This window comes from Perissodus microlepis, chromosome 17, assembly GCF_051167445.1.
Source record: "Perissodus microlepis isolate ML-2025 ecotype Zambia chromosome 17, ASM5116744v1, whole genome shotgun sequence".
Classification (NCBI taxonomy): domain Eukaryota; kingdom Metazoa; phylum Chordata; class Actinopteri; order Cichliformes; family Cichlidae; genus Perissodus; species Perissodus microlepis.
This window is the reverse complement of record NC_140477.1, coordinates 31,949,826-31,962,089: the sequence shown is the minus strand read 5'-3', so window position 1 is coordinate 31,962,089 and position 12,264 is coordinate 31,949,826. Positions and strand designations below refer to the sequence as shown.

The 12,264-nt window shown below is 40.2% G+C and overlaps 1 protein-coding gene across 4 annotated transcripts in view; it reads left to right on the top strand.

Moving 5' to 3' along the window:
• Window positions 1–10,842, top strand: part of kank4 (KN motif and ankyrin repeat domains 4) — an 83,710-nt gene extending 72,868 nt beyond the window's left edge. For all 4 annotated transcript variants that reach the window (XM_084909136.1, XM_084909138.1, XM_084909137.1 and 1 more), the window contains exons 6-10: window positions 4,755–4,839; window positions 4,933–5,152; window positions 5,272–5,414; window positions 5,826–6,026; window positions 7,668–10,842. In XM_084909136.1, the coding sequence (XP_084765262.1) occupies window positions 4,755–4,839; window positions 4,933–5,152; window positions 5,272–5,414; window positions 5,826–6,026; window positions 7,668–7,787 (769 nt within the window). In that variant the 3' untranslated portion in view covers window positions 7,788–10,842. The remainder of the gene's footprint in view (window positions 1–4,754; window positions 4,840–4,932; window positions 5,153–5,271; window positions 5,415–5,825; window positions 6,027–7,667) is intronic.
• The last annotated feature ends 1,422 nt before the right edge of the window (window positions 10,843–12,264 follow it).

Genomic DNA, 12,264 nt, shown 5'->3' with positions numbered 1-12,264 from the left:
GAAACAAATTGCCACTTAATTATCAGTTATAGAAAACTCAGTCTACAGTTCCACAAACCAGCAAATATACATGTGTTAAGGACACAATACATTCAATTCAATTCAATTTTATTTATATAGCGCCAAATCACAACAAAAGTCGCCTCAAGGCGCTTCATAGATACAGAGAAAAACCCAACAATCATATGACCCCCTATGAGCAAGCACTTTGGCGACAGTGGGAAGGAAAAACTCCCTTTTAACAGGAAGAAACCTCCGGCAGAACCAGGCTCAGGGAGGGGCGGCCATCTGCTGCGACCGGTTGGGGTGAGAGAAGGAAGACAGGATAAAAGACATGCTGTGGAAGAGAGACAGAGGTTAATAACAGATATGATTCAATGCAGAGAGGTCTATTAACACATAGTGAGTGAGAAAGGTGACTGGAAAGGAAAAACTCAATGCATCATGGGAATCCCCCGGCAGCCTACGTCTATTGCAGCATAACTAAGGGAGGATTCAGGGTCACCTGGTCCAGCCCTAACTATATGCTTTAGCAAAAAGGAAAGTTTTAAGCCTAATCTTAAAAGTAGAGATAGTGTCTGTCTCCCGAATCCAAACTGGAAGCTGGTTCCACAGAAGAGGGGCCTGAAAACTGAAGGCTCTGCCTCCCATTCTACTTTTAAATACTCTAGGAACAACAAGTAGGCCTGCAGAGCGAGAGCGAAGTGCTCTAATAGGGTGATATGGTACTACAAGGTCATTAAGATAAGATGGGGCCTGATTATTTAAGACCTTGTATGTGAGGAGCAGGATTTTGAATTCAATTCTGGACTTAACAGGAAGCCAATGAAGGGAAGCCAAAACAGGAGAAATATGCTCTCTCTTTCTAGTCCCTGTCAGTACTCTTGCTGCAGCATTTTGGATTAGCTGAAGGCTTTTCAGTGAGTTTTTTTTGGACATCCTGATAATAATGAATTACAGTAGTCCAGCCTGGAAGTAATAAATGCATGAACTAGTTTTTCAGCGTCACTCTGAGACAGGATATTTCTAATTTTAGAGATGTTGCGCAAATGGAAGAAAGCAGTCTTACATATTTGTTTAATATGTGCGTTGAAGGACATGTCCTGGTCAAAAATGACTCCAGGGTTCCTCACAGCGTTACTGGAGGCCAAGGTAATGCCATCCAGAGTATGAATCTGGTTAGATACCATATTTCTAAGATTTTCAGGGCCGAGTACAATAACCTCAGTTTTATCTGAATTAAGAAGCAGAAAGTTAGCGGCCATCCAGGTCTTTATGTCTTTAAGACATTCCTGCAGTTTAACTAATTGGTGTGTGTTATCTGGCTTCATGGACAGATAGAGCTGGGTGTCATCTGCATAGCAGTGAAAATGTATGCTATGTCTTCTAATGATGCTGCCTAAGGGAAGCATGTATAATGTAAACAGAATTGGTCCTAGCACTGAACCCTGTGGAACTCCATAATTAACCTCAGTGTGTGAAGAGGACTCTCCATTTACATGCACAAATTGGAGTCTATTAGATAGATATGATACCTGTAATACCTACAGCATGTTCTAATCGCTCTAATAGGATATTATGGTCAACAGTATCGAACGCTGCACTGAGGTCTAGCAGGACAAGCACAGAGATGAGTCCACTGTCAGAGGCCATAAGAAGATCATTTGTAACCTTCACTAAAGCTGTTTCTGTGCTGTGATGAGCTCTGAAACCTGACTGAAACTCTTCAAATAAACCATTCCTCTGCAGATGATCTGTTAGCTGTTTGACAACTACTCTTTCAAGGATTTTTGATATGAAAGGAAGGTTGGAGATTGGCCTATAATTAGCTAAGACTGCTGGGTCTAGAGATGGCTGTTTGAGTAAAGGTTTAACTACAGCCAGCTTGAAGGCCTGTGGTACATAGCCGATTATTAGAGATAGGTTGATCATATTTAAGATCGAAGAATTAATTAATGGCAGGACTTCTTTGAGCAGTTTTGTAGGAATGGGGTCTAAAAGACACGTTGATGGTTTGGAGGAAGTAATTATTGAAGTTAACTCAGAAAGATCAATTGGAGAAAAAGAGTCTAACTTAACATCAATGGTACTAAGAGTAGCTGTAGATAATATTACATCTGTGGGATGATTACTGGTAATTTTTTCTCTAATGATAAAAATTTTATTTGTGAAGAAGTTCATGAAGTCATTACTAGTTAACGTTAAAGGGATGGTTGGCTCAACAGAGCTCTGACTCTTTGTCAGCCTGGCTACAGTGCTGAAGAGAAACCTGGGGTTGTTCTTATTTTCTTCAATCAGTGATGAATAGTAAGATGTTCTGGCTTTGCGGAGGGCTTTCTTATAAAGCAGCAAACTATTTCTCCAGGCTAAATGATGATCCTCTAAATTTGTGACACGCCATTTCCTCTCCAGATTACGAGTCATCTGCTTTAGGGTACGTGTTTGAGAATTATACCACGGAGTCAGGTACTTCTGATTAGAGACCTTAGTTTTCACTGGAGCTACAGTATCCAGAGTCGTACGTAGTGAGGAGGTGAAATTATTAACAAGATCATTCTTTTACTATTTATGAGCACAAAACCATCAACACAAAGCAAAAATGAAAACCAGCCAAAAAGACTTTAAAGCAATCAACAGAGTAATTCTACTATACAAACACATATAGTGAAAAACTGAGGCTTAAAGCTGCTTTTGTTACTTGTTGATTGGGTTGATCGTGGCTCAAGAGTTGGGAGTTGTAATCGGAAGGTTGCCGGTTCGAGCCCCGGCTTGGACAGTCTCGGTCGTTGTGTCCTTGGGCAAGACACTTCACCCGTTGCCTACTGGTGGTGCTCAGAGGGCCCGGTGGCGCCAGTGTCCGGCAGCCTCGCCTCTATCAGTGCGCCCCAGGGTGGCTGTGGCTACAATGTAGTTTGCCATCACCAGTGTGTCAATGTGTGTGTGAATGGGTGGATGACTGGATGTATAAAGCGCTATATAAATACAGGCCATTTACCATTGTTGAAGTTCAGGCTCTAGCTGCAGGACTGGGGTCAGCATGCATTCAGCTTATATCATATTAATATCACTTTGGGTTTTTCGTTACCTATTTGCTGACATATCTGTGCAGAGCCAAGGTTTTGTTGTCCTTATTATGCTCCTGTTTTTGCCCTGGAGGCAGTTTGCACTTCACCATCGTACACTTAAATGCCCATATCTCCACTCCTGAAGAGCTCTAGACCGCTCCACAAGTTTTCTCCCCCTGCACAAAAACTTAAATTAGCTGATTGTAGTGCAAGTTTTTCACTTTATTTCCCTCATTTTTTGACTACAGCCAGCATAAATATATCGATGGATCAAGCTTAGATTTTTTCTGGTTTATGCTACTTAGTTTTCACAGCCACTGTGAACGGTACAATATTACCTTTACACCCTGAAAGAAAAAACAAATTCACAACTTATCAATTAACAAAGCAGTTGCCAGTAAATCAAGCTATATAGAGGTTTGTTGGCCATTATAAAAAGAGCCGTGCTATATTAAATGGTATCTTTATCTTTAAATGATTAATCTTTAAATTGACAACGCTGTATTAAACATTTATTTCAACACCGACAGCAATACGTAACCTTTTAAAAAAACCTATCAACACCTTGATCAAACTACTGAAGGCTCAGATTCAAACTGTTAAACTTCTGAATTTATATTGCTGGTAAATACTTAATTACATGAATTTTTAAACACAAGATGGTTTTTAGTGTTAAATATTACTAAATATTTATGTGTGTAAATTCTCTAAATAGAGACTGCATTCTCTGCTCACAGGTACAAATATTGGAACAGTCATTCGTATGCAGCCTTATCTGATATACTTGGTATAGGACAGGTGCTGAGTAATGCATCATGCATGCACCGGAGGCATTACATTGGGACTTTGACTTACATGCATGGGAATTCAGTTAATACACACTCATGCTTTTTTAAATCTTGTGCACATTCATTGCCATACGTGTGTCTGTAATATATATACACACTAAACTGACATTTCAATTCAATTCAATTCAGTTTTATTTATGTAGCGCCAAATCACAACAACAGTCGCGTCAAGGCGCTTTATATTGCACAGTAGATCGTACAATAATAAAATGGCAACATTTGTCGCCACAAGTACACTGTAAGCTTCACACAAGCACACACATATTCCAACTTGCAACTAAACTCTTTGATTAAGGGTGCTCAATAGTCACACAGACGTACTTTGTTCTAGGACAAAGCAAATAACTAGCAGTGTTGTCTTCCCCGTCACTGACTGATCACTTATCAGTCTCAGGTATGCAGACAGGGCTGATGGCCATGGGCCCAGGCAGTGAGGAGAAAGCAGGACTTATATTAACTCATCATTCAGCACCTGTCTGATCATTCCTGTGGGTACGTGCAGGATGTGCTTCTATATGTGTATAGGTGTTATAGCTGGAAAGCTAGTACAGGTCACATTGTGACCCACTCAGGCTTGATGCTCAGTTTGCGTGATGGATGGCCAGTTTGAGCGCTCTCTGGATATTAATGGGTAGTGAATCAGAGCAAACTGTAACAGTTGAGGTTTGCGTGTGCTATCAATGTGTCAGACTGTTGAGTGATGTGAGTAAGCCACGGAGGCGTGCAAGGCATTTTTTCTTGTATTTTCTTGTTATCATTTCTGACAGAATTTAGACATGAACCACAGAAGCTGGCTTGGCCATACTTAATCCCTGCTGTGTTGTATGGTTTTGGTTTTCAGGGGAAAAGTCGACAAGGGGTTTATAGATGCATGCCTTTATGTAAAGGACCGCATGGAGGAGGTTTCATCCCCAGATAAAGAAATGGTAAGGATTTCTTTGATTGGACTTAATAAAATCTAACCCGACTTTACTATGGTAAGTTTTTTTTTTTCCATTGTTTTCTGTCTCTCTCCTCAGCGCCAGGTTTTAGTGGTGCTCTACCAGGAGTGGTTCAGAGTCTCCAGTCAAAAAGACTCGCAGGCAGATACTGTCAGATTATACCTGCGACAAGTGGGGATGACCACACCCACTCTCCTGCCATATGTTGTTAACTTGACAGACGGCAATGGGAATATGGCTCTTCACTACAGCGTGTCACACTCCAACTTCCCTGTGGTCAAACTGCTGCTGGATACCGGTGAGACGGAAAGGCACACAGAACGACAAATCTAACTAAAAAACTAAAAGATTATAACTGTGCATACGTTTTGTTTCTCATCTCTTTTACTCACTCCATCACTTTCTGTGTACATTCAGGCCTGTGCGAAACAGACAATCTCAATAAGGCAGGCTATACTCCAGTGATGCTGGCTGCACTGACGGCTGCTGAGAGCCCCGATGATCTTGAAGTGGCACAGCAACTGTTGAAAGTGGGAGATGTCAACGCACGCTCCAGACAGGTGTGTATACAGACGGCAGTTGCACTTAGACGCTGGATGAACTAAAAATAAAACGGATATCAAACAGTTTGGTGACAAAATAGAAATAAAATAGAAAAAGGAAGTAAATACATGCCCTAAGGCAGTGAGGGGTTGTTATAAAATGTAGGTCACTTTACAGGAGGACATGTTTTTTTTTCCTCAACTGCAAGATTTCCTTTAGTGGAAACCATACAGGAATCATGAAAAGGACTGCAGAAGCAAATCAAAGTCACCAGAACGAATATTTATGCATGTTTGTATAATAAGTTAATGTACTATTTAACTCGTCACTTTCTCTCTCTGTCTGCATGTAAGATATACATATCTTCCCATCATTCCTGCCCTCTCACTGTTTAATTCTAATCTCTGTTTTTCTCACTCTTTTTCTAGGCGGGCCAGACAGCACTCATGCTTGCGGTGAGCCATGGCCGCGTTGCCATGGTGAAGCTGCTCCTGAGCTGCGGCGCGGATGTAAATGCCCAGGACCGCGAGGGCTCGACGGCCCTGATGTGTGCCAGCGAGCACGGGCACACGCACATCGCTCGCCTGCTGCTGGAGACAGGTCGCTGTGATACCAGCCTCAAAGATAAGGTATAGCTTTAGGTTGTGCAGTTAAAATCAGGCCATTTAGTGGCTTGTTGTAAACTTGTAGATGTTTTACCTCTTGTTTATGAGACTTTCAGCAATTAATTTCAGCACGTAATTCTTCGCTGTTCGCATTCGACTAATGGTCACATGGCTTTTACCACCTGGTTCGCTCAAAAATGGAGACTGTGGGCTCTCAGTAAGGTTATAGGGATATGGGAACTGTGGCTGGCCCACACAAAGTAGATTGATTGTTCAGCCTGGTGCATTGATTTCTCCAGTTTGTAGATTTCCCAGTCAGAGAGTGATCACATCATGGCCGGTGCTTTACGCTGCCGAAGTACTTCTGTAATGAGAGCAGTCCTAGAAACACAGAGGCAAATGGACTGGCTGCATTAAATGGAGAGCAAAGACACTTAGTGTCCTGTGGCAAAAAAAGGATGGATGCAGGTGTGGAGGTGAGGCTTTGTAAATGCCACAGGAAGAGTAGCAACAGTGTTGCAACAAACACCGTGCTGCGTCTTACCCCAAAACAACATTAAAAGTCTTCCAGATTCTGCATCGCTCTGATATAGTTTCTGCACTGTGACTCTATGAAAACACATGAATACACACCATATTCTAGTAGTGGGCACATAAATAATATTCAAAGTGGGGAAATAAACAGCTCTGACGCATTGTTTTCTATTCATGCAAGTCAAACAGTTTGTTTAACAAGTGGACAAAATTGACACCGTATGTGATACAGAACATTTATGCTCATGTCTCAGGATGTGGATATTAATAGAATTAAAAGAAGGAAGAAAAAACACAAATGTAATCTGCAAAAATATTCTTGCAGAATCCTGACATTGCAGATCTGTCAGCTGTATCATTTGACTGACGTCTTGGCATCAAGCGCATTTCTTAAACTGTAAGGAGATGTGCTTGCAAGTGATTGCATTCTGAAGAGCGTTTGTAGCAGCGGGTTGGGGAGATTGTTATCCATAAGGACGCAAGCACTGATAAGCGTTCTTATTTCTGATAATTGCTGGTAGAGCGCGACTTGAGTGCTTGCCATAAATCCTCGCACGGTACATAATTACAGCACAAGCCCGACAGCGTTTATTTATTTTACCTTGCTGCATTAAAAAAAAAAACAACATTATTGTAATCTGTGCATATTAATTTTTAAAAATATGCTTGCAAGAAAATAAAGATGATCAAATAAGTAAGAAGGTGACAGTGGCAGTGATTAGATATTTGAGTGCATTTTCAAGAGATCAATCACATACTGGTCACAGTGTGTTATCCCTGTCGCTACTTTATCATATTGCCTGTGCAATAAGTAACAACACAAGATGAAAATACACAAAAAATACTCCAAATTTTCTTACATATGTTTCATAAGCAAAATACAAGGTTTACTTGTATTACGCTTAACATCAACACAAAACATCCCAGGCTTAAAACCTTTATTATTTCAGAGTTAATTGCTGTAGGATGTAAAAAGGGTTTATTAGTATACAGAGTCAGGGCAGGTTCAGCATGCACCATACTCCTGATGTTCAGTTACTAGAGAATATGTTTAGCCCAAAACAACACTGCCGCTGTGTGGTTCAAAAAAGTCACTGCAGTGTTTTGAAATGTCTGTTTTTTCCCCCCCAGAACGGTCAGACGGCTCTGTTGGTGGCAGAAGGAGCCTCTCAACAAGACATAATTGACCTTCTGAAGGCCAACGCTGAGGTCCAAACCTCTGAGTCCACAAGCACCGCAGACCTCCTCTGAGTCAGAGTTCTCCAAACCATCCCAGCTCGCCATTCAACCGCTCAACTGCTCTGTTTCCATTAACCGTGGCCGCCAACATGGGGAGAAAACACTGAAATAAACACACGGTGGTACCGCACACATCATAAGACGTGGCAGGAGCTTTTCTTCCACGTCTGTGCCAGTAATGCTGGTGTGTGTCGATGGATATGCTGCATCAACCGCTCAGGTCCACAGCTGAGGGTCCCGACAGCCTGATGAGAAGACGTTTCCACAGTGTCATGTGTGACTGACGGGATGTTAAGTAGGACACGGGGTGAGACTATAAAGTAGGACAACACATTGGGCGGCCTAGCAAGTGGACAGAGAGAGCCTCTGAACTGCTGCTTCCTATCATCAGCTAACTCTTAAAGCAAAATACTAAGCACATGACCTACCTTTGCAAATATTGAATATGAAATAATACATTATTTCTATTTTTTTCCCTTTCATGACATTGAAATCAGTCTTTACATATTTGGACATAAGCCATTATTGAGGACATACTTTATGTAGAATAGATTATAATCACAAAAATCACAAAAACTGTATTTTCTACTGCACTTTTTTTTAAATTGTTGATGTGTTTCGTAAATAGTCCTCTATAATATTGGTGTCCAGATGAAATTATATATCTCCGAAAAGCATTCATTAGGAATTTAAATAACAGAATATAACTTATAACAGAATATATTTGACATTCAGTGTATCGTTTTTGCCGTAGTACCCATCGCTTTTCACATGTGGGACATGGGTGCTCATCAGCTGTGTGTTAATGACAAACAAATCCTTTCTGTGGGACATTAAACTATTTTTTATAACCACAACATGACCAGGCTGAAGAAAGACAACGCTCTTCTCTTATGAAGATTGTACTGCATGCCAATACGTTTACTCCCCCTACTGGCTGTCTTATAGTACTAAACAGCAGTATGTTGTAGTACTGTCTGTTCTCATAGCGACTCTCTCTTTCTCTGCATCTCCCGCCTTCAGTTCAAATATATTGTATGCCTTGTTCGCCTACTCGTTTTAAAATCAAACCATGTATGCAACTGCTACAAAATGCACAATGAATGTCAGGCTGGCTGTGACACATTCCAGGAAATTAATGTAGCAAGTTTAAATACACTGGCATGGGCTTTACGACTAACAGACACAGACTGTCAGTGGATGTGGCAGACATTGGAATGAGTCTGGTTATATATATTACGCGTGGCGAGACACATCGTCTCGTCCTTGCTTTCGTGAGGTCTCATTTCATAAACGGTAAGACAACACAGTAAATCTGACCCGAGGTTTGGGTTGAAGGTAGGGCTGGGACTTGGGTTTGCGTTTTAAGAAGCAATAGCAATTGAATACTACCTTACTGTCAGTCATAAAGTTGGTCGAGTGAGTGACCTTGGTCGAGCCTTAATCAGAAAACATAAGACATAAGATGTTTTCCACAGTGTTGATGTTTTTGTACCGCAAACCTACGTTCGTATTCCTGAGCTAATATGAAGCAGGAGTAGCGGTCTTTAAAATAAAGTTTACAGTTTCCCACTCAGTGACCGCTGCTGATGTCAAACAGTCCCGTATGTTTACAGTTAAACGAAATGCTGAAATGATACAACAGAATGGCATAAAATGATCTGTAATATAACATTATTATTATTATTAATTTTAGATAATTCATGTAGTTCATGGACTGCAAAGGAAATAGGGGGAGTAAGCCTAAATTATAAAAGAAAATTGAAAGGCAAATCGATCAAGTTCATTGTAAGCCTCTCTTTTCACCTGATTATGAGCATATTTATGACTATTCTGATCTTTGTTCTCTTTTTTAAAGAGTTGGAGGTGGGATTTAAAGGGGAATACCACTTACTACTTTAACAACTGCCATATATGTGACCTATGACCATGATCCAGTCTGAATTTACAAAAGAAAAAGAGCTAAGCTAAGAGCTTAATTGGTATTAATTTGGGGGGGTTTTTGCAGTGGGGTTTGTCATTCTAGTAAATGTTTTCGGACACAAATATAAAAATACGTAGACTGACCATGACGCAGGACTCATTTTAAATGAAGTATATTATATAGATCTATATACTTTGACTTATATAGTACATTTACACAAGAAAATACCTTTTTTCACACTGACTTAGTAATCAGATAAGTATTTGTGGGGGCTCACAAAGTAGCACAGGTTCTCTCCACAACGACGCTGCATTCACACAACATCAGTAAATCTCAATGTTAACTCTGTGCAGCGCATCTGATCATCACTGACTGTCTGTGTATGAAGGAACAAAAATAAGAGTCTCTGTACAGCCGTAGCTTCCTGCATTACAGACAGCCAAAGGTCGATCGGGAGGGCGCTGCGAGAATTATCTGGTGAATCTGGTCTTCCGTGCCTGCGTATAAGTCTCTATGAAAATCTATATGTTTAATCCCCTGTGACCCAGATATTATAAGGTTTCACATGAGCACCAAAGAATTGAAACCAAATCTGTTTCACACGGGACTAAATATGTATGTTATCTGTTCCTGTAAATCCAGCCAAATATATGTATATGTACATACAGTATTGTGAAAAGTATATAACAAGTATTGTCTGACAGTTTGCTCTAAGATTACAGTATTTATTCCAAATGCTATATTTTTTATCGTATAATATACCTATGTATGCATGGACAAATATTCAAGTGATACAGCTCAATGGGAATTTTGAATGACTGAAAACTGTACTGAGTATACCCTGATGATGTGATCATTTAACTTATCTTTCATCGGTTGGGTGGTTATAGCACATAGTGTGATTTGACGAGGTTGCGGACTGTCATGTGTACTTTAATGCTACTCTTGACATTTCAGATCTGACACTGACTTAAGCTATGAGAGCAACGTCTCCCTTGTTTGAATATCAAAGTGGAAATCCGAGCCGACGTACATGACAGAGTCAAATGTAAAAAGTTGTACCTCTCTGTCATATTCCTTGTACAACAGGCTTGTATGTTACAAACCAGAGAATTAATTCTAATTAAATAAATGATAAACTCATGTTGTCGCATTTTTTTTTTTTTTAAATCGACCACAAAGCTGTGACAGACATGATTAATTACACATTCGGGCCATTCAGGCAAAAGTATATAAAAACAGTTTCTGTCGGAAGATGTGAAAAAGTAAGTACATCCCAATGAAAACAGTTTTTGTCTCATGTATTTTAACCAAGCCAGTAAGAAGTGCTGAAAACTGCAGTGGCTTGAGTCTGGCTCCAAAATTAAGTATGCCTTATGGATAAAATGATAAAATGACCAACTTCAGGTGCTGGAATGGCTCAGTGGGTTGAGCAGGCTCAACTTTCTAATCTTGTTTAGTCTTTACCTCACAATATAAACCCTGAGGTCACTGTTTTTGTGAATTAGTTCCATATAAATAACATAAAATACATTTATAACTCTGGAAACATCCCACTGATAAAATGTGATATACTCAAACAAATCACATAAAATGTTACAGTCATGCAGCCCTGTGTGCACCCTGTGATACATGAGCTTGCAGAATTACTTTTAGCAGCAATAACTTGAAGTAATTGTTTTCTGTATGGCTTTAACAGTCTCTCACATCACTGTTGAGGAACCATTCTTCTTTTGCACTCTTGCTTCAGTTCATTGAAGTTTGAGGGTATTCATTCATGCTCAGCTCTCTTATGTTTCCACCACAGCCTTTCAATCGAGTTGAAATTTGAACATTGACTGAGCCATTGCAGCACCTTGATTCTTTTCATGCTGCTGTGTTTGGGTCCTGTTGCATGACCCAGTTTGTGCCAAGCTTCAGCTGTCAGATTTGATTCCAGAATACTTTGGTTTACAGGAGTTTATGGTCAACTTAATGACTGCAAAGTACCCACATCCTGGTTCTGACAGACAAGCTCAAATCATCACCATTTCACCACCATGCTTGAAAGTTGATATGAGGTGTGCTGTAATTTTCACCAAACAAATCTCCACTTCGGTCTGGTCTTTCCAAAGGACATTGTTCAAGAACTCTTGCAATATATTCAGATATTTATTTTCCATAACAAAGCTATCTTGTTATGTTATTTTTAGAAAGAACACACTTTCTCTTGTCAACCCTTCCAAACAAGCTATATTTGTTCAGCCTTTCTCTGATTATACTCTCATGAACTCTAACGTGCCCGTAGAGTCTGAGATGTAACTCTTGGGAGTTTTGCAATTTTATCTGAGCATCTGAGCTTGGAGTGAATTTGCTGGGACATCCAGTCCTGGAAAGATTATGGCATTCTGTTAAGGGACACCTGAATGCTTCAGGCCAGCTAACTGATCAAAACTTGTATAGCAGCATCTGGGTGATAATCAATTTCTATGGAAGCAGCAAGTGTCAAGTATTGGTAGGTGATTTAGGAAAAGTAACCCTTATTTAGACTGTAGTCCTGAATCCAAAACCCCAAAACAAGTCTAT